A 22,674-nucleotide genomic window follows, 5' to 3' on the forward strand; every position below is an offset into this window, starting at 1 on the left:
GCTGGGGATGATGCAGTGCTCACATGTCTAAAACTCACAGACATTACTGTCAGAAGGATGGTGCTGTGTTGTGCTTCTACCTTTGGCAGCCCCTGCAGAAATGCTGTGGCACACAGAACACCTTTGTATTGCACTGACTGCTGCCATGCAGCATGGATTTAACACACCAAATCCAGAGGAGCATGACTGCATCTAACTTCCCTGAGAAAAACTACTGTAGCTGAAGAGATGAGGAGGCAGCTGCTCATCTGCAGAACAAGCAGTACTGCCAGACATTGGGCCAGGTGAGCACCTCCTGCTGCAGCGTGATGATGACAGGGCTGGAGATGATCTGCAAAGCCAGCTTAAAAGTGGGAGACGTGAGTCAACATGGCAGGAGGGCAGAGGTGTTAGGGAGCAGCCAAGGCATCAAAGAGTATCAAAAGGCTTTGAAAGGTATCACAAAGCAACAGCCAGGAAGACTGGGATTATCATGAGCAGCAACCTGGATGCTAGAGATTATTTGCTCCCATACAAAATGGTAGAGATCTTGCTGCAGACATCCCAAAGCCAGTGTCATGGTTTTGTAATTTTGTAATTTTGCTATCAGTATTCCACATCATAACATCATGTCAAGTATGGATACTTCTGTTGAATGTGCAGTCCACAGAAGAAGACTACATATCCCAGAGAACAACAGGAGTAACAATAAGTCACGGGACCAGGACTCTATATAATCTCGTTCCCAGGCTGGAGTGCCCTCCTTCTTCTCCCGAACTTCTCGGAGAGTGGGAAGCGTTCCAGCCGTGTCGCCTAGAGTTCACAGTAGGCCTCTCGGTTTTCGGGGACTCTCTCTCTCTGTTTCGTTCGATTTGTTAGCCTTTATTATATTATATTGTGTTATCTTGTATTTCGATATCATATTTAGTAAAATAAGTTTTTCCTCCTTAGATTGTCGCTGTTTTATCCCACTCCCCTCTTCCCCCTCCTTTCCGGGCCCCGGGGGGGGGGCGTGGGGTGGCTTCCCCTGTCACGGGCATAGGTAAATCTAAGTAACCCGTGACAGCCAGGCAAAATGGGAACCCAGAGCTCTGCCTGCACGAACCCCACAGCCATAGCATTGCAAGCTGAGCTGCCTTGCTGTTTGTTGCATTCATCGCAATCCCTGTGAATGAAGACTCGGAATGCAGTCAAGGCGATGATTGAGCATGAGTGACTTTATTCAATAAAAGTCAGGAGGGCTTGAGAGGTCAAGGGTGAAGATGGGACTCCTCTTGTCAAGATGAGAGTGGCTCAGAGCTTGTGCTGCTGCCTGGTGCCTGGGACTGGCAGCCTGACTCTAAGTCCCCATCTAAGATGCTCAGCTTCACCTCACTGATGCTGACCTGCTCCTGCATGGTGGTGCTGCTGCTGGGGCACTCGGGCTGTGCTTGGGATGGGCAGCGCTGCAAAGGCGCTGGGTCACAATCCAGGCAGGTGACTGCTGTGTCTGGCAGGCTCAGGTCAGCATCTTCAGCAGAGCCAGGAGATATGAGAGCATGAACGTGGATGAGCCCCTTGTGTCCATCACTGTTACCATGTGGAAGGCTGTCATCCGAATTGCAGCGATTCGTGCTTAATAAGAACTCTCCATTGATGGAAACACACTGCACATCACTACTTGGTTTGGATCTTTGGGGTTGACAAGGGCTCGAATCACCTAGGAAGGCATAGAAACACAAGGGTTAGTGTCAAACGTCTGCAAGTTGAATCATAAAAGAGGTTGTTGATACTTGGTAATAGAGTGGCGTCAGGAAGAAGCAAATAGGCTTCAAGCAACAGAGCCACTGTCTTGAAAGTGATCCTCGTGCAGGTCCAGCTCGTGTGTTGTTTCACTGTAATCCGCTTCTTTGGGTCTACCTAGTGGGCAGCAGCACTCGAGCTGTTACTGATATCACTGAAAAGAACAGGAGACAATTGTTCTATTCCTAAGAGCTTCAAGGTGCCTAGAAGCACAAATAGAAACCAGCAGTATTTCATCACTTCACCAAAAGGAAGGTCAAACACCTGAGCTGTGAAGAGCAGTTACAGAACCTATGCATAAGATCACACCAGGCATAGTTTGTTCTAACAACAGTTATGGCACATAGTCCATTTCCTTCAATATTCCCAAAATGAAATGATGTGGAGCATTACAGGGAAAGAAACACTGCACATAGACACTATGACCCTGATTAGACTCAAGCAGCAGACTTAAAACAAGTCAGAGTTTCAGATTCCAGGATATTTCAGGACCTATCATGTGTGAAATTCAGTTACACAACAGTGCCTAGGTGCCTGCGTTACAAGCAACTTTCAGATCACAGCCATGTAAAATAAAAACAAATTCAGTGCAGAAATAGTAATCCTGTACCTTAATACTCATGAGATTATCCATTTTTTACAGCACTCTGACTAAGTTCTAAAACTTGCTCATCCCAGTTCACTTCAACAAGTTCCACCAGTTCAAGCAACGCAGTTCTGAGGTCCTATGTATGTTATGCAGATAGAATTGAACAGTGCAGAAATAATCTCTGACAGCTTTAAGAGCTCCGTTCTGCTTACAAACTCTCAGTCCAAAACTATTCACAGTTTTAAGGAAATGAACACCTGAAGCAGTTGGATCATCTGCCATTTGCTGCATTCTGCTTCTTGGCATCATGATTAGCACAAAGGGTTTTCTGCTGTCCTGCAGAGATGGACGAAGTCCTGCTTACAAATGGACCAAGTTCGAGTGTACAGCAGAGTTTTTACCAGACTAACAAGCCACGTCATTCAATTCATTTGCTCAGGTTGTTATGCACTCAGAAAGGAAACAGAACTAACTGTTGAATTCTGAAGGTAATCTGTGGGGTCCTGTAGAGAGTGTTTTTTACAGCTAGTTAGCTGAGAAGGGTCATAAACACGGTGCGGTTAATCAAGCAGCCATAACACCTGCAAGGACAGCAAGAACATCAGGATGCCCTGTGATGGTGAGAAACTAGCCATGGTTCTGGGAACTCAGCAAGGGAGTAGCTTTCAGTTGATAACAACAAGCTGTTAAGATACTTGGGGATGGTATGTAATTGGGAACCAATGATGAGCTCCACTTTTGCAATATGTATGAGCTAATTGTCCGTATTATAAATGTACACACAGCCAAGGAATAAATGAGATTAGCTGATCATATGTCAATGACAGGTGTGGTCGTCTGCTTTTCTCCCGCTGTTCTGCAACATACATACATCAAATGAGATGAGATGAAAGGTCTTTTCTCATGGTATATTGATGAACAGGGTGAAGATACTGCTAAACAAGTTTCTTCCCAGCAGGGAAGAAATGAGGATTTTGGAGCGCCTCTAGATAAGGTAGCCGGAGCCATAGAGAAGGCTGGAGTACCAGAGTACATGAGGGAAATAATGCTAAAACATTGTGCACTTCAGAATTGTAATGCTACAGTTCGTGGCATTCTAAGTACTTTGAGGAGTAACTGGACAATAGAGGAGGCGTTACACAGATTATCAAGCGTTCCCACAGGGGCTCAGGCTTTCATAGTTGAGGCCATTAAAGAGCTAGGGGCAGGATTAAAAGCACAGGCTGAGGCTTCTCAGAATCAAGTTTCAGCAGCTCTTGCACCCTTACAAGCGTCTGCGGTAACCAGTGCAGGCCCAAGCACCTCTGTTAAATGTTTCCGGTGCGGCGTTAAGAGACATTTGCGATGGAATTGCCAAGCTGTCGGTGTGTGGTGCCAGAACTGCCGCTCGGACAACCACAACACCGTCACCTGCCGTCGCCGGTCAAGAAACCTCCAGCCCAGCGCACGAAAGAACAGCGGCCGCGCTCCGACACAACCAGCCGTTCCCAGCCAGCGGCCGCCTGCCGCCCCCCTCACGTCGCTCGCCGCGTTGTCGGCCTCTACGGCCCCCCCGCCCTTCAGTCCGCCTACGTCGCTCGTCGCACCCCCACCCTCTGCTCTGCCCACGTTGTTCTCTGCACCTCGCCATGCCGCCCACCCCTCGTCGTGCGCGGCTGCGTCTGTGCAGCCCGCGTATAATGTGGTTAAAGACACGGACGGACTGAAACCAGGGGATCGTTGTGACCCCGGTCCTGTAGATCCAGAAAGCGAATCGGACGCATTTCCTCCTGATGATACTTTGAAGGGAGCAGGAATGACAAATTTCCCTACAGCGTACTGTGATGTCTTAGAGCAAGGCAGAAAAGAAACAATATTAAGGGGTGATGCTGACACGTTGCAAACCTTTCCTAATCAGGTCCCCCATTTGGAATCCCTGCCTTGTGAGGCAGTGAAGGAGCTAAGGGAGTCAGTGAGAACATATGGACTTCAGTCAGCCTTTACATACAATCTTTTGGTTGCAAACAGTGACAGTTACTCTATGACCCCTCACGATTAGAAAACTGTGTTAAGGATGATCCTCTCTCCTACGCAATACACCGTGTTTGTCTCTGAATACCAGCTACATAATTTGACTGATACCTCTTTGCCTCAAACTGGGACAAATCCATGTGGCACAGCACCTCTTCAACTGTGTCAGACAGATGTCACTCACGTTCCTGAATTTGGCTGTCTAAAATATGCACATGTAACAATAGATACTAATTTTTCTTACGTATTTACCACAGCACATACAGGTGAACACAGTCATGACACCCGTAAACACTGGTTATCTGCTTATGCTGCTATGGGAATCCCACATACTACAAAAACAGATAATGGGCCTGCGTATACCTCTAAGGCCACTCAAACTTTCCTCCAAGAAGGGTGTGTTAAACATACTACAGCCATTGCTCATTCTCCCACTGGACAAGCTATCACTGATCACATTTATCAAACATTGAAATCCATTCTTATTATTATTAAACAAAAAAGGGGGAATATGGGAGACACGCTACAAGAAATATTATGCAAGGTTTTGCTTGTTTTGCTTGTGCTGAATTTTTTGAATCGTAATCATAGAGATACAGCTTATGTGGATTGTCATTTTGAGGCTTCCCCAGTGCTAAAGGAACAGCCTATGGTTAATGTTTGGAATATGGCCACAGGACTTTGGGACTGTTCCCTACCACTGACAACTTGGGGTCGTGAATATGCTCGTATTTCCACAGGGACTGGCCCTATGTGGGTTCCAGCATGATATCTTCGGTCTCATCTGAAGGCAGAAAATAGCATCCAGCCTTACTTAGTGATATTGCTTTGTAACTTGCTGTGTTATAGATAATATTAGTAATAGTTTGACATAGTGTGTGATTTTCTGTTTTACCAATGCAGTCTCAAGATTTAGAATTTAAGGCATTAGCTAGGATGTTGTGTGCTTCTTCTATTTTAGTAATAGATCAGATGTGTATTAAACAGGATTTGATCTAATCAATACTAGAATCTACAGGAATAGCTCTTTTAATGTTTTAGTACTGTTTGGTTATGATGTTATTAGCCTATTAATTAGCCCCTAGTGATAACACTCCTCTAAAATGTCCTCTAAAATTGGTTCTATTTGACATGTTACTTCATAAAATTGCACGATCATTAATCAATTATTAGCCCGGATAACTCAGTCGGTAGAGCATGGTTATGAGCATCTTAAAAGCATTTATTTCACAAATTTTAGTGGTCATTAAAATCAATATATCAGAGTATATGAAAATTGAAGACTTTTCCTGATCAGTTACACATTAACACAATGGGACCCTCATGGATTTATTTTCAGGTTGCAGAAACTTAGGTTGCAGTACAAACATGTTTGTTCTTTTTAGTGGGTTTAACAGTAATGTTGTTATGTTGTATTTGACTTGTCTCTTTTTTCACTTTTAGAGTATTGTCAATCGAGGCCTTGATTGAGTTATAATAGTTATGTTATTAATTTAAGTAGTGTTGCTATTCTATAGGCAGTATTGTAAGAAGAATTCTACGGAGCGTCCGTCATGGATCCAGATGAGAAGTTCACAGAACAGCAGCTACGAAGCAGGATAAAACTACATGAGAACTGATTGAACAAATGAACTGAACTGCTTGTTAAATATGATTAATCGGTCGTTAAATCAACCCCTTTTTCAGCCTAAAAGAAAACGGGGGAAATGTAGAGAGTGTTTTTTACAGCTAGTTAGCTGAGAAGGGTCGTAAACATGGTGCAGCTAAGCAAGCAGCCATAACACCTGCAAGGACAGCAAGAACAACAGGATGCCCTGGGATGGTGAGAAACTAGCCATGGTTCTGGGAACTCAGCAAGGGAGTAGCTTTCAGTTGATAACAACAAGCTGTTAAGATACTTGGGGATGGTATGTAATTGGGAACCAATGATGAGCTCCACTTTTACAATATGTATGAGCTAATTATCCGTATTATTAAGGTACACGCAGCCAAGGAATAAATGAGATTCGCTGATCATATGTCAATGACAGGTGTGGTCGTCTGCTTTTCTCCCGCCGTTCTGCAACAAATACCTATATACAAATTTAAGAACACAACGGAGTAACTGTTACTGTTTATTAACAACCAGTTTTAATAATACAATAAAAGTATGTCCTGAGAAAGGGGAACAAACACGCTTCTTCAAGGTTTTTTAGCTGTTCTGGATCTCAGCCGTCGCTTGATGATCAGATGATCACTTTCCTTCTTATGTTCCTCAGATTCCTGAAGAAAACATTTCAAAAGTTACTCATCTTTTCGCACAAGACTGACAAGCTCTTCTTGACCCACGCAAACATATTTCATCCCCTAAATGGATTTCAGAATGGAATTTGCTTATTATATTTTATTCAGAAAAATATGGGATACCGAGATCATTTTAATGCAGCTTAATCACAAGGAACAAATATGGAGAATGTACAAAATCCTGTTTATCTTAAAAAAGCACATACATCTGAGGAAAGCCTGAAGGCAGCTTTCATTTTGAAATACTTGTTTTCAAAAGAGTATTATAATACTTGTTTTGTGAAACATGAAGCGTTCAGAAAACATTTTTAGCCTCAATCCCTGTAGCTATGACTTGCCCAGAATTTCAGTTCTCGGTTCAGTTCCATGTTCTCAGAACTACAGTGAGAAAAGAAATTCTCATCTTCTTCATCCTCTAACAAAAAAAAATAACATTTTGGTTTGTGCCCCTATCATTCGTCAAATCATCAAAAAATTCAGAGGGATATTACAGTATGGGCAAATGATCACTATGCTGAACAGAAAAAGGACTCTAATATAATTAAAAGATGCAGTTCCAACAGAGCAAGAATGTTCTTAGCACAATAGCTGCCGACAGAGTCATGAAACTGGCACATCAGATCCTTTGCAAGTTGGCTTAGACAGGAGATCATAGTTTAAGCATACCTAAAAAGCTGTCTAAGTTGTGCTCTAGAAAAGCGTGTAGTAGAATAATCCCACTCCGACACACTGAAATTATCTATGATTCCAAATTAGAAGACATCTCCGTGATTGCTACATCACCTACTTAGTAAACTGTAAGCCAGCCAAACACAGAGATCTTTGAGGACAAAATAAAACAGAACAGCAGGAAGACCAACAAGAATGACTTGGTAGAATAAAGAAATACCTCAGTACTTTCAACCTCCTCTTGCAAATAGATGAAACCTCCAGTCTGTTTGGACTCCTTAGTAGTTTATTTTAAGCCAAGACTACAGTATAATCGCTTACCGAAGAAGCAGGTATATCTAGAGGGCCAGAAACGACAGTGGAATACAGCTTCCTTTTGCATCGTTTAGGCTTGGTCTCTCCTTCTTCAAGACTTTCAGATTCGTTTGATTTAGGAGAACTTACTGCTGACATCAGCTTCTTGGCTAGAAGAAATTTGTTTTGATACATAAACCAATAAACTTACTGGTTTTGTGAGTCTTTAAATCACTGAATGCAAAAAAAGCTTCGTAACAAACTTGGTTTATAAATGACACGTAAAATTTAAGTGAAAATACTCAGAAATTGTATTTGTTCATCGAGGTTCTTTATTGCTTCTATAGCTGAAACAGTTTATAGCTTCAGGTACGGCAGCTTAAAGCACGCATTAAAATGGAGTATGAAAGACAATCATGGCTCAGAAGTCGCTGGAAGTCAGAAACTTCAGCAGGAGTTAAACAACAGGCCTAACTTTCGTGCTGACAGAAGCACAAGACAGAACCAACTTTCTCTGTATACTTGTAGATATTCACAAATGTAATAATGAATCTCTGAAGAGACGAATAAATGCATTTACTTCATAAATCAAAGGACAAGACAACTTAACATGGCAGACAAGTTCTCTAAGAACACATACATTAATAGCCTACAGCAGAAACAAGCCATTCTACAATGTCTAGAAAACATGGAATAAAACTTATTCTACACCAACCTTTAGAGTGTATAATAGAAGGAGAGCTTTGAATAAAATCTCCAACTTTTTGCAGTGTTTCATCCTTCTTTTTAGTCAGTCTTGAAGCATGTACTCGCTTTCTCAGGAAGTAGTCTTTTCCGGATTTCTGTTCAACAGAGATGTGAACATGTGAAACAAGAGCATTGTTTAAACTTCATTTTAGTTCAACGTTATTTTAAGTTGACATTTTGAGCTTTACTACTGACACCTCTGTTCATTATGCTGATGATACCACAACGGCAAGTAATGTAGACAATTTTATACCCTTTAGGGGGTATAATAAATAAAATAAATAAACAAACATACAAAACAGAAGACAACAGATGGGAAAAATCTACTACTCATACTCTGACCATGCCAAAGATACTGCTATCACATGTGAACATCTGTTTTTAATAATTGCCATGCATATTAATGATATGAACCTTAGTTTAATACAAGGGCTTCACTTACAAAAGCACACGATAATACACTAAAGCTTCTCTTCCCAACTATTCAGTGTGCAATATCCTTCCCTCCAAATCATTACACAGTACAGCCATTACACGCTCTGGGGACAGACTGACTTGCCCTTTGGTTAGCTTATGGAATTTAATAGGAAGAGCTCATAAGCATGTAAGATTCCCATTCAGGTATACACATAAGGATAAGACACTGCTTCTTTCGTGTGACCACACAATTACAGGAAGTCCCAAGCTAGCTTCAAAACTAGAACAAAAACCAACCATTTTCTCGTTACTTGCAGAGGGTGAATTAAAAGCCATGACAGATTTTGTATTTTTCGTGTTCTCACTTTTCACAAAATCCTGGGAAAATAAGACACGTTTCAGCCATGATTCTTTTGGAAAGAACAACTGATGTCACAAAAGTGAACACTTTAAACACTTTTGCTAATAGTAGGGAAGTATCTGCTAGTGGTAACTATTCCACTGTAAATCAAATAATAAATGAGCATTCAATTATAAAAACAGGACATTAAGATATCAGTATTAGACATCTCATGATGTCTAAAAAGCTGATTTATGTCTACAGGTTTCAAAGAAAATACACAATGGAGTTAAGAGAAATTCCCTTCTCTTAAACCATTATCACTGAGCTTGGCTATTAGTTTTGTTCATTAAAGCAGTTCATTGATTAAATTCTTCAACTACTTTACTGAGGTAGAAATAGCATTTTTTTTAATGCTTGAATGAGAATGGTAAAAAGGCATCAGATATTTTGTTTTCTGTTGGGTCTAGGTCATACCTCATCCATGTCATCACTTTTTTTCTTTTTTGCCTTAGGCATTTTCACTCCTAAAGGTATCATGCTGCCGTGCTGCTTTATCTCCATCTTATCAGGTTGCAGAGGTGTCAGTGGGATTTCCAGCTCCGGTTTTGGGAACCGACTAGTTTTGCCATTTTCTGTGGACACTCCAGAAGAGTCGAGGACAGTTTCCAAATGCTCCTGATAGCACAGAATAACTTTAAGTGCAAATGTTAAGGTAGCCATGAGATTAAAAAGCTATAAAGCATCTGGAAAAGGATATGTAAGCATTCGATTTTCCTGCTGTAAGAACACTTGTAACAGAAGGAGTCTATTTCAGTTACAGCAGAGTTTTACCATTCTTTCCTAGAACTTGTTACATTTAAAATTATTTCCAATCTATGATCACAAAAAAAGTTCTCCATGTTAAACTGAGCCTGATACTTTACAAGTCATTTTTTCTCAAGGGCACAGACAACTACACTTTTTTTTTAATAGAGAATGGTGGTAGAACTGACACGATTTTCTTCATCTCAACTCTGCTGTGTCAGAACTGGGCAGGAACAGGAGCATTTGATTCAAGTGTTCGATTAACTTCCAGCTTAATCTTAGGGAATTTGCCCTTCCTCTTCTACACTAGAGATGTTATTTACATAAGTAAGGTCCAGCTGGCAAGGTGCAAGCCCAGTACAAGTCATTAAAGAACTCCATTGCTATCTTTTCCCTGGAGAGAATACAGACATTCAAGCAATGACACTGTACTTAAGCTGAAGGCTATCATGTACCTGCTCACGGTCAAATGGCAGCAAATGCACAGCTAAGTGACAGGGAAATGTCAGTATGCATTTCCCCAGCAGCACTTACTGTCCACAATCCACCCAATCCTGTTTTTCTCAACAGGAACAACAAAGTCAGAACTGAGATCACCTGGACTCCTCCTTCTCTATGGCAGGAATTCAGCAAGCATATCAAAAATGAGTTCAGATGCTGGTTGAACACATGGAAGACAGGCTGCTGGGGACATCAGAAAATGGGAGATGGCTGCTTCTACTGCTGCTAGTAACTAGCAAACTCCAGTGTCCCAAACACAGACTAGCAGCTTTTACTACTTACACTGTTCCGACCCCCTGAGGGGAGTCTTCTTCCTCTCAAAAAGTTACCAAAGATTGTAGAAAGACAAAAAGTAGTCAGAGCCACTTTATCAGGCTCTGCTAAGAATCTGAATGGAGTATCACCACCCACTGTATTTCCAAGAATTAAGTTGGTTAATAAATACTTGGTTTTAAAATATATGTAACTGCTATTTTATGAAAGTTAGCAATTAAAAACTTATATAGGAATGATTAACATCATCTGCAAACAAAACAATATCCAGAAATCCTGCAGAGGAAGAAAATAAGTTCAATTTGCTGTGCCCGTTTCAGTGGCTCCATGAATTTTTTCCAAGTAACTTATCTAATCATGAGCCACTTCATAAGCGTTAACATGAGGAGAGTTTTCAACAGCACCTGACAAAAATTCATCACACAATTGTTTCAACAGCTTTTATTCCTATCAAAGGCTATAAAAACAGGTGATCTGATCACCTTGAAAGGGATAAATAAATTAAAACTTGGGAATTGTTTAGAGAACATGAGATCTTTTCCTACTCATTCCTTATCAAAAGCAATACAATCACAACATTGTCAGATCTGAAGTTTCATACTAACCTCAGATTCATTTAATGAAGTGAGGCTCCTAGTACATCAACGTGACAAATAATTGTCTTCAGCTTTGCATCTTAATGGAATACTTTCTCCAGTTTTAGTTTTGCTTTGTTGTTTCCTAGGCTGTAAATATTTAAAAGGAATAAAGATTAGGCTATGCATTAGACCTCCAAAATATCCCGAGTTTTCTAAAGTTACAGTGTAAAACCTCAAGCTCAGACGCCACATGAACACGTAAGCTGAAACACAGCACAAGTGTGGGAAGGTAGTAACATCTATTCATTGTGTGATCTTCAGATACACCCTACTGGGTCTCACTAACAGTCTCAGGCAGTATTCTGCCTCCAAAAGAGAGAAAGCGAGACATTATTTAGAGACAAAATCTGTAACGCTGGTCGTTTTGTCATCCATTCCTCCCATACTCTGCACGCTCACAGCTGCTATGTTAGAACACCAAAGGCTAAACCTCTGCCTAATCTTCAGCATCCACATACGAATGCATGGAAAACTGCATGGAAAAGTTCCATAATGTACACAGAGAGATGGTGTTCTAGTAAATAAAATATTTTTGAGAAGATGAGAGCTCATGTTTGAGTGGAAGACAAAAAGAACCAACAAGTACTCATCACTGAATATGTAGTTAAAGGACTATATGCTAAGAAAAATGATTCCAGCTCCAGTATCTCCTAGGAAAACAGAAGAACAAAAAGAGGTTAACAAGATGTTACGTACTGACTTTCTATAAATATAATCATACCTTTTCATTTACAGAGTCATTCCTTCTACTTTGTCTTTCTTCAGGAGCGGAGGGTCACAAAGATGGTGAAGGGCCTGGAGCATCTCCGCTATGAGGAGAGACTTAGGGAACTGGGTCTGTTTAGCCTTGAGAAAAGAAGGCTGAGAGGGGACAGGATCCAGGTTAATAAATACCTGAGGTGTGGGGGTCATAGTGGTGAGGCTGGTCTCTTTCCAGTAATGCGTGGGGACAGGATTAGGGGTAATGGGATGAAAGTACAGCATAAGAAGTTCTGCACTAATGTGTGCAATAACTTCTTTATGGTGAGGGTGACAGAGCACTGGAACAGGCTGCCCTGGGTGGTTGTGGAGTCTCCTTCTCTGGAGATATTCAAGACCTGCCTGGATGCCGAGCTGTGCGATGTGGTGTAGGGAACCTGCTTTGGCAGGGGGGCTGGACTCAATGGTCTCTGGAGGTCCCTTCCAACCCCTACAATTCTGTGATTCTGTGAATATCATGGGGTGGTTTGGATGGGGAAAGACTACCCCTTTGAATGACCTTTTGTCAGGGCATGTCCTGGGATTCCTAGGATCCTCAAAATGCAGCACTGCTTCTGTCACTGAAAAATGGGGCCCTGTGTGGGACGGAGGGAGGGTCCATGAGTCCCTGGCCCACCTGACTGAGTATTTCCATGGTCTTAGCAAAGACATACTTACAACCTGAGAATGACAGTAAGCTGTGTTCATGGTGGCATGGCCACTGCTGATGGCCTTGAACCGTCTGAACATAACTGAAGAGGCTCAGGCTGATGCAAATCAGCTATTGAATGACAGTGTTGAAAAACTGGAAAGACAGGTGGCAGTTTTGATGGGGAAAAACCTAATTCAATCATTCTCCTATGTAAGATCAGGGACATCTCTCTGGAAGACCATGATGACCCTGTACAAGGGAATCTGTATAAAATGGACTCTGTAAGTGAAGGCACTAAAAGGTCAGATTTTGAGGTTCCATTTGGACTAGATCTATTTGAGATCTGACTGATTGTAACCCAAAAATGAAATAAATAAATAAATAAATAAAATGCAGGATAGGCTGGTGGGAGTGCCCTGACCAGTGTCCAACCCCCCAAACCCTGCTGCCCATAATACAGCAGCTGAACTGGTGGATATAGTACAGTGGTTTAGACAGAAACCAAGAGAGCATGCCAGCATAGCTGCTCTGGTTATGGGACATGGAGGCAGAAAGCGCTGTGGTGAACGGACTGGAAATTTCAAAACTGACATCCATTACTACTCACCCTGCCCTCAGGCAAAGACTCTATGCTCTGTCCAACATAATGAGGATAGCCATTTGATCAGTGAATGATTTATGGCTGTGTGTCATATAACATGGCCAAATAAGAATGACATACCATTAAATATCGGCCTGTGGTCCTCTATGGAGGACTAACAAAATTATATTAGAGAATTAGGCATGAAAGAGGCAATCTATGAAGATGATTTTGAGAGCCCAGTCAATAAATTTTTCATCAGGAACGAGGGATCTCATCCTACAGCCATCACCTTTACATCAGGATGGGTCTATGTTATCCATACTGAACCCCCCAGTGGCCCTCAGGTGCTGTAATACAACAGGCTGCCCAATTGATGGGGAGACAAGATTTGTGCCTACGGCCAGATGCAGGCTCTGAATGGTGGTGGAAAGGTCAGAGAACCATCTGCTGCCATGATGTAGGCGTCCAGCCCCTAAGGTAATCCAGTCTGGACCCATTAGGGTCTTGAGACAGCAAATGTTTAAAGACCAGATTAGAGCAGGAGTTCAGTTTAAAAAGATCGATGGACAGCATAATCAGGAAAAAATATCTGTTAAACAGGCCCAAGCACTGAGTATTTATAGTCCAACCTTTTCAGCCAAACTAGATGTGAATGTAACTCAAGAAGGGTCTGGATGGGGGCTCTGGCAGAGCCAGAGTTCTTTGTGAACCCCTATGAGGTTTTGGTCACAGGTTTGGCATGGAGCAGAATAAAGATACATCACAGTTGAAGAGCATTTATTGGCTACCTATTCTACACTACAGGTGGTAGAACCAGTAACTCATATTTCAGAGGTTATCGTTAAAACAACAAGGCCAGTCCAGGGGTGGGTAAAAGATCTAAGACACATCTCTATGATGGGGGTGGCCCAATCACAAGCAGTGGTGTGCTCAGTTGTTCTGCTTGCCTGCTCCTCAAGGAGTTAGGAGAAATCTATGCCTGCTGCGTGTTCGAGTGCATGCGCAATGCCATGTGGAGGGCTTATCACAATAAAGATTGGCGGATTTGCTGCGTAGACCGGTCAGAACTCAGATCTGCGTTGTGCTTCCTGCGGCACCAAACGCCCAACAGTGGCAGTTCCGTGTATTGGCCAGCAGGTGGCAGCAGAGACCACGGAAAGAACGTCTGCGGGACAGACCCTGGGGATCCGTTCTCTTTTGATTATAGGGGAAGAACACAAAGATGGAAGAGGAGGGAAGGGGGGAAAAAAAAAAAAAAAAGAAAAAACCAAACCACAGCAAACAAATAAAAACTTCTCCAAACGTAGCAAATGTGAATCTATGTCAATAAATAAACGAGTAATTGAATTGATGTCCCTTTCCCACCCCCCACCCCCCCACCCCCAACTTCTGAGATGAAAAAAAACACCTGGTATCAATTGGACAGATGCACACAGTGAAGCCAGGGATGGTCTGAAATGCAAAGCAGCTGAGCAGCTTTTAGAAGAAAACAGAGTAGTAACAACTTCTGTACCTACATTCACCACTCTGAGATCCTGTCTGGGTCACCCAAGGCTTGTAAATAACCACTGGGTCGGTTCTGATGTCGAGTGATTTGTTGTCAGTTCTCTCATGGTTCTCCGGTCAGTTCTCCAGTGCCAGGATCTGCCACAGGGCATTCTGACCACGGGCATCATGTTTCTACGCTGCCGCCTGCATTTAACAGGCAATGGGACTGCCCAGCATGTGCAAGGCAGCACCTCTTTCACACCACCAGAATGTTTAAGGCTGTTGGGACTGTTGTTAGCGTCCCATTAACACTGAGGCTAGAGATACCCTTAGGATTGACATTACTATTAGCATTACTTTGATGGTGCCCTATCTGGGTCATTTCCAGGGGATGTCAGGAATAAGGCACAGTGCCAGGAGAAAAAGAACAGACTCTGTTACTTTATAAACGTGATAATAGAGAGAGTTCATTGGAAAAAATACAACTCTTAAATAATACAAAGCATGCTTCTGATTGGATGCAGGCATCATCTGGGCTCTGATTAATATTACTCTTAAGGTAAAGATTATTGTTACCATAATGATTTTTTTTTTGGATTATGATCAGGGTTAAGGTTTCTTTTGCTACAAACTTCTAGCATCATTTTTGTTGTTACATTTGGAGTTAGAGATGATTTCAGAATCAGGGTAAGGGTTAGGATTAGAGTTACATTGCAGGTTATTGCTGTTATCTTTACAGCTCCTGTGAGGGTGGGGGTCTGGTTCAGTTGTTTAAAAATGAAATGAAAAAAGAATAAAAAAAAATATATTGAAAGCTTCAGATTTCCTTAATCTTTGTGGGATTCATATAATGTGCAACTCAGATCTACCTCTTCGTGCAGTGACTGCCTGTAAATTTGCTAGAGCCTAATATAATATGGCCTTGTGCTTTCTGCTAACTCACCTTCATTTCATTTTCAGAAATGAAGGCGATGACTGAGCATGAGAGTGACTTTATTCAATAAAAGACAGGAGGGCTTGAGAGGTCAAGGGTGAAGATGGGACTCCTCTTGTCAAGATGAGAGTGGCTCAGAGCTTGTGCTGCTGCCTGGTGCCTGGGACTGGCAGCCTGACTCTAAGTCCCCATCTAAGATGCTCAGCTTCACCTCACTGATGCTGACCTGCTCCTGCATGGTGGTGCTGCTGCTGGGGCACTCGGGCTGTGCTTGGGATGGGCAGCACTGCAAAGGCGCTGGGTCACAATCCAGGCAGGTGACTGCTGTGTCTGGCAGGCTCAGGTCAGCATCTTCAGCAGAGCCAGGAGATATGAGAGCATGAACGTGGATGAGCCCCTTGTGTCCATCACTGTTACCATGTGGAAGGCTGTCATCCGAATTGCAGCGATTCGTGCTTAATAAGAACTCTCCATTGATGGAAACACACTGCACATCTGTCATGGTTTAATAATTTTGTAATTTTGCTATCAGTATTCCACATCATAACATCATATAAAGCATGAATTTTACTGAATCTGCTACTTACAGAAGAAAACTACATCTCCCAGAGAACAACACGATAGGTCACGGGACCTGGACTCTATATTAACTCGGTTGCAGACTAGACTGATCTCTTCTTTCGAGTTCTGGCGTTCAGGGGAGTGTGTGGGAGCCTTCACCGTCTCGCCTAAATTTCACAGTAGGCCTCTCGGTTACGGGACTCATTCTCTCTCCTATTTTGTCTGATTCGTTAGCTCAATTTTCAATTATATTATATTATATATTATATTTTATTATCCTGTATTTTGATATAGTATTTAGTAAATAAGTGTGCCTCCTTAGATCGTTGCCGCTGTTTTCTTTTCCTAATTAACTTTTTCCTTTCGGCCTAGGGCCCCCGCGGGGCCCACGGCCCCCTGTCACGGGCGCAAGTGGATTTTTCGTTCAAACCGTGACAGATTTTGGTGGAGAATGCAGGCAGTTTGAGTCACTGTTTTTCTGTGTTTTCTTCTGTTGCTCTTTTAGCTTTTAACAGGGCTACAAGTTGTTTTTCTTTGTTAAGGAGCTATCTTAGGTTTGCGATTCTGCGCCTGCGAGCTTGACCTTGAAAGTCCGAAAATAATACTCCGGTTTATTTTATAAACGCTACTGAGCTTTGCGTTTTTAACTTTTTTTTCTGTCTATTGGAAAAATAAAAAAAAAAGTTCTCTCTACTAAGTTGGCTTTATAAGGTACTGCATTTCATTAGTTCCTCTTTTATGATGCTCCAAACATATTGGACCATGTTTAAGCTAGCCCATTTTACCTATGAAGTTATAGGAATGTATTATAGATTGAAAGCATGGTTATCAACACTTACTTGGTATCTGCATGCAGCTCCAGAGGGAGCAACTAATGCAACTAATGCAACTAATAGTTCAGGAATTGTGGTTTTTGAGCGTACTCCTCCTTTTTTCTTTGCATCCTTTAAGCAGTCTTCTAATGAACAATTGTCCCAGTGGACCACACTGTCAATTGTGTCAATCTCCCTGAACTTAATGTTGGTTTTTTTACTTATTGGTTCTTGGATTTATTACATTTGTTACATCAGGAGGAAGTCTTCCCTAGAATCAGAGAATACTGAGTGGCAGGGAGTGTGGAGAGACTTTGGAGAGACTTTTAGAAGACAGACATCTTTAGTGTCATGGAGCTTTACTCCTGAACACTTAAAGAATCCCAAGAGTTTGACCGCATATTTGAGACAGGAATGTTGTGGCTCAGGCAGATCTCAGGAGGCACAAAAGACTTGGGGCCTAGCTAATGCTTATCGGGCCTTATTTAATACCATTTCTGAGAGGGAAGTTTTTGATGCTGAGAGAGGGAGTCTCAGGGCTGAGAATGAGAGTCTCCTTGATGAGAGAAATAACCTCCTACAACAACGAGACTCATTCTGGTATGAGAAAGAGAGTCTCAGAGCTGAGAGAGAAGACCTCCTATATCAACGAGACACATATTGGTATGAGAAAGAATCCCTGCAATCCAAACTCAACACTCTTCAGTCCGAGCACAGCACTCTCCAGTCCGAGCACAACACTCTCCGGTCCAAGCACGACACTCTCCAGTCCGAGCACAACGCTCTCCAGTCTGAGCACAACGCTCTCCGGTCCGAGCACAACGCTCTCCAGTCCGAGAACAACGCTCTCCGGTCCAAGCACAACGCTCTCCAGTCCGAGCACAACACTCTCCAGACCGAGCACAATGCTCTCCGGTCCAAGCACGACACTCTCCAGTCCGAGCACAACGCTCTCCGGTCCAAGCACGACGCTCTCCATTCTGAGCACAACGCTCTCCGGTCCGAGCACAACGCTCTCCAGTCCGAGCACAACACTCTCCGGTCCGAGCACAACGCCCTCCAGACTGAGAATAGCTGCCCCCAGTCTGAGCGCGACATTCTCCCGTCGGAGCGTGACACCCTCCAGACTGATTACAACGCCCTCCAGTCTGAGCACAACATCCTCCAGTCCGAGTGTAACACCCTCCGATCTGAGCGAGACGTCCTCCGGTCCATGTACAGCGACCTCAAGGTTCAGTTCGATGCTATCAAGATCGATCGTAACAACCTCCAGACCACTTACGATGCCGTCCAATCTGAGTGCAACACTCTCCAGTTCAAACACGACGCGCTCCAGTCCGGGTTCGACACAATTCAGTCCAAGTACAACGCCCTCAGGGCTGAGTTCGACACCCTGGAGTTCGAGCGCGATCTCCTCCGATCCAAGCTATGCACCCTCCAGTCCAAGGGGAACATCCCCAAATCTGAACCGTATGTACCACACCTTGACCAACTACCAGGGGCACCAGATACAATGTTAGTTGCCCCTGTAAGAGGGCGAAAAATAAAACAATTTTCAACTCAGCTAGAGAAAATGCAGAAGGAGTTAGAAGAGCGGAGGGAGTTAGGAGAGCAGGACTCAGGAGAGCAGGGGGACTCAGGAGAGCAGGGGGACTCAGGAGAGCAGGGGGAGTCAGAAGACCAGAAGAAGTTGGAGGAGCAGAGGATGTTAGAGGGGTATAAGAAGATGATAGAGGAGCAGAAGAAGTATGAGGAGCAGAGGAAGTTAGGAGAGAGGAAAAAGAAGGAGGGTTACCTGGAGGAAATAATACAAGAGGCAGAGTCAGATGAAGAAGAGGAGCCAAAAGTTAGATTTTCTTTACGAGAATTTCTCGAGTCCAAACTTAGAGATGGGGCAGCCTCATCAACACAGTTGCCACCATCAACACCCGGGACTCTTGATAGAGCAAAAGGTGAGCAAAGTATTACGACCATTAATGATAGATCTTTAAAACTGAGTGAAATTCGGGATCTAAGAAAGGATTACACACGTCAACCAAAAGAACATATGGTCACTTGGTTACTTCGATGCTGGGACAATGGTGCCAGCAGTGTGTGGCTTGATGGCAATGAAGCTCGCCAACTGGGTAGCATTTCCAGAGATGCACGTGTGGACAGAGGTATTGGCACATGCCAAGATCAGTCCTACACCCTCTGGAAGCGGATGTTGATAGCGGTAAGAGATAGATTCCCCTTTAAACGGGACTTGGAGCCTGAGAAAAGGAAATGGACTGATATAGAGAAAGGCATCCAAACTTTGAGAGAAAATGCTCTGGTGGAAATGCTATACAGCTCCCACTTCAACCGCAATGACCCGAACCAATTACATGATCCTGAGATAGTCCGTGTACCACGACAAATGTGGCGTGACTTTACAAGGGCTGCTCCAGAAAAGCATGCCAGTGCACTTGCATTAGTATATGGCCAAGGGGAAAGGAAACCCCTTGTTAATGAACTAATTGCTAAACTTCAGGAGATTGAATTATTTATAAGCACTACAGAAGTTAATCGTTATACTTCAGCCATTGTCAAAATAGCTGAAAGGTTAAACAGAATGGAGGGAACACAAAATGATATTATTGACATGTTGACTAACATGCCTGATGTAGATGGATCCATGGTGGTACCAGATGATGGGGACCAGGATTCCCACGATCGCCTATTGAAAAAGCTAAACAACATGAGTTCCTCTCGACCCGTATCATCGAAAATCTCAACCATAAAAAAGAGAGGTCCTCATATTCAAGCAAATGACAACGATAAGACCATACGTTTTGCTTTGTTGTATTTCTTGAGTAATCATGGGGAGGATATAAAGAGGTGTTATAATTCATCCACTTCTGCACTTCAGGCACGAGTGAAAGAATTACAGTACAAAACAACCACCAAGGCGAACTCTTCCAAAAGGGGGAAAGTTCCAGTTGCTGCAAGCCACCGAGGTAAACAATAGAGGGGCCCTGCCCCCAGCCAGGGGGGGGAAAGGGACAACAGAGTAAACTTGACTGTGTGGATTAAGTGGCCTGGCACATCTCAACCACATAAATATAAAGCCTTGGTGGACACTGGTGCACAATGCACCCTAATGCCCTCAAGTCACCAAGGGACACAACCAATATATATCCATGGAGTGACTGGGGGTTCTCAAGAATTGACTATGTTGGAGGCCGAAATAAGCCTCACTGGTAGAAACTGGCAAAAACACCCTATTGTGACTGGTCCAGAGGCTCCATGTATACTGGGAATCGATTACCTTAGGATGGGACATTTTAAGGATCCCAAGGGGTATCGATGGGCCTTTGGGATAGCTGCTGTTAACACAAACAGCGTTAAGCAGTTGTCAGCTTTACCTGGTCTGTCAGATGATCCTTCTGCTGTGGGGTTGCTCCAGGTAAAAGACCAAGAGGTACCAATTGCCACCAAAGTGGTTCACAGACGGCAGTACAGCACCAATAGGGACTCATTCCTCCCCATTCACAAGCTAATTCGCCAATTAGAAAATCAGGGAGTGATTAGCAAAACTCACTCACCTTTTAACAGCCCCATATGGCCAGTGCGTAAAACCAGTGGGGAATGGAGGCTGACGGTAGATTACTGTGGCCTGAATGAAGTCACACCTCCATTAAGTGCTGCTGTACCAGACATGCTAGAACTCCAGTATGAACTGGAGTCAAAAGAAGCTAGGTGGTATGCCACCATTGACATTGGTAATGCCTTCTTTTCCATCCCATTGGCTGCAAAATGTAGGCCACAGTTTGCTTTTACCTGGAGAGGTATTCAGTATACCTGGAACCGTTTACCTCAAGGGTGGAAGCACAGCCCAACAATTTGCCATTGATTGATCCAAGCTGTCTTGGAACAGGGTAATGCTCCTGAACACTTGCAGTATATTGATGACATTGTAGTGTGGGGCCATACAGCAGCAGAGGTTTTCCAGAAAGGAAAACAGATAATCCAAATTCTTTTGAAAGCTGGTTTTGCCATTAAGAGCAGCAAGGTGAAGGGGCCTGCCCAGGAAATCCAGTTCTTAGGTATAAAATGGCAAGATGGACGTCGTCACATCCCAGCAGATGTGATTGACAAAATCACTGCTATGTCTCCGCCCACCAACAAAACAGAGACCTAATCTTTTCTGGGAGTAGTGGGCTTTTGGAGAATGCATGTCCCAAACTACAGCCACATAGTGAGCCCCCTCTATCAGGTAACATGGAAGAAGAATAATTTCTCATGGGGTCCTGAGCAGCAGCAGGCTTTTGAGCAGGTAAAACAAGAGATAGCCCGTGCCGTGGCCTTGGGGCCAGTACGGACAGGACAGGATGTGAAGAACATCCTCTACACTGCTGCTGGAGAGAAAGGTCCCACCTGGAGTTTGTGGCAAAGAGCCTCAGGAGAGACCCGAGGCCGACCCCTGGGATTCTGGAGTCGAGCATATAAAGGGTCTGAGGAGTGCTACACTCCGACTGAGAAGGAGATCTTAGCCGTGTATGAGGGGGTTCGGGCTGCTTCTGAAGTAGTTGGGACAGAGGTTCAGCTTCTTCTAGCACCTCGCTTGCCAGTAATAAACTGGATGTTTAAAGGACAGGTTCCCTCCACCCATCATGCTACTGATGCCACTTGGAGTAAGTGGATTTCATTAATTACTCAACGAGCTCGAATGGGAAAACTCAGCAGTCCTGGAATTCTAGAAGTGATCATGGACTGGCCTGAGAGTAAAAAAATTGAAAAACCACCTACAGAAGAGGTATCACGTGCTAAAGAGGCACCACCATACAATGAGCTACCAGAAAACGAAAAGAAATTTGCCCTATTCACAGATGGATCATGTTGCATTGTAGGGAAGCATCGCAGATGGAAAGCTGCTGTATGGAGCCCCACACGACAAGTTGCAGAGGCCACTGAAGGTAAAGGAGAATCAAGTCAATTCGCAGAGGTAAAGGCTGTTCAGCTGGCTTTAGATGTGGCTGAACGGGAGAGGTGGCCAATGCTTCATCTTTATACTGATTCATGGATGGTGGAAAATGCCTTATGGGGGTGGTTGCAACAGTGGGAAGATGATAATTGGCAATGAAAGGGTAAACCTGTTTGGGCTGCTGAACTGTGGAAAGACATTGCTGCCCGAATAAGGAACATTGTTGTAAAGGTGCGCCATGTAGATGCTCATGTGCCTAAAAGTAAGGCTACTGAAGAACATAAAAATAACCATCAGGTTGATCGAGCTGCCAAAATTGAGGTGGCTCAAATAGACTTGGACTGGCAGAACAAGGGTGAATTATTCCTAGCTCGGTGGGCCCACGAGACTTCAGGTCATCAAGGAAGGGATGCGACATACAAGTGGGCCAGAGACCGAGAGGTGGACTTAACTATGGACGCTACTGCTCAAGTTATTCATGACTGTGAAACATGCGTCATAATTAAACAAGCCAAGAGGATGAAACCTTTTTGGGGGGAAGGGCGATGGCAAAAGTATAAATATGGAGAAGCATGGCAGGTTGATTATATCACCTTGCCACGATCTCGCAATGGTAAGCGTTATGTACTCAC

General features: G+C 43.4%; 1 protein-coding gene across 2 annotated transcripts; it reads right to left on the reverse strand.

Annotated features, from left to right (window-relative positions):
- Positions 1-6,461: 6,461 nt before the first annotated feature.
- Positions 6,462-12,095, reverse strand: LOC146755934 (kinesin-like protein KIF20B). Of its 2 annotated transcripts, none has more exons than XM_085525053.1 (6): positions 12,051-12,095; positions 11,297-11,416; positions 9,068-9,148; positions 8,322-8,448; positions 7,634-7,776; positions 6,462-6,622 (listed from the first exon to the last, which is right to left on the reverse strand). In XM_085525053.1, the coding sequence occupies exons 3-6, from the start codon at positions 9,104-9,106 to the stop codon at positions 6,542-6,544; spliced, it is 390 nt and encodes a 129-aa protein (XP_085381179.1). In that variant the 5' UTR covers positions 9,107-9,148; positions 11,297-11,416; positions 12,051-12,095; the 3' UTR covers positions 6,462-6,541. The 2 variants fall into 2 exon arrangements, with proteins under 2 accessions (XP_085381179.1, XP_085381178.1); XM_085525052.1 differs by lacking the exon at positions 9,068-9,148 and adding an exon at positions 9,588-9,788.
- Positions 12,096-22,674: the final 10,579 nt, after the last annotated feature.

Source organism: Coturnix japonica, chromosome 29 (assembly GCF_054131305.1).
Source record: "Coturnix japonica strain WE chromosome 29, WE-NBRP24, whole genome shotgun sequence".
NCBI classification, from domain to species: Eukaryota; Metazoa; Chordata; class Aves; order Galliformes; family Phasianidae; genus Coturnix; species Coturnix japonica.

Bases quoted from the DNA above. Each gene is read 5' to 3' on its own strand.
- LOC146755934 (XM_085525052.1), bottom strand. From the start codon at position 9,674: ATGGAGATAAAGCAGCACGGCAGCATGATACCTTTAGGAGTGAAAATG. The intron at 8,449-9,587 runs GTATGACCTAGA...TCTGTTGAACAG, and splicing joins AAAGTGATGACATGGATGAG to AAATCCGGAAAAGACTACTT. The intron at 7,777-8,321 runs GTTGGTGTAGAA...AATTTCTTCTAG, and splicing joins TTCTATTATACACTCTAAAG to CCAAGAAGCTGATGTCAGCA.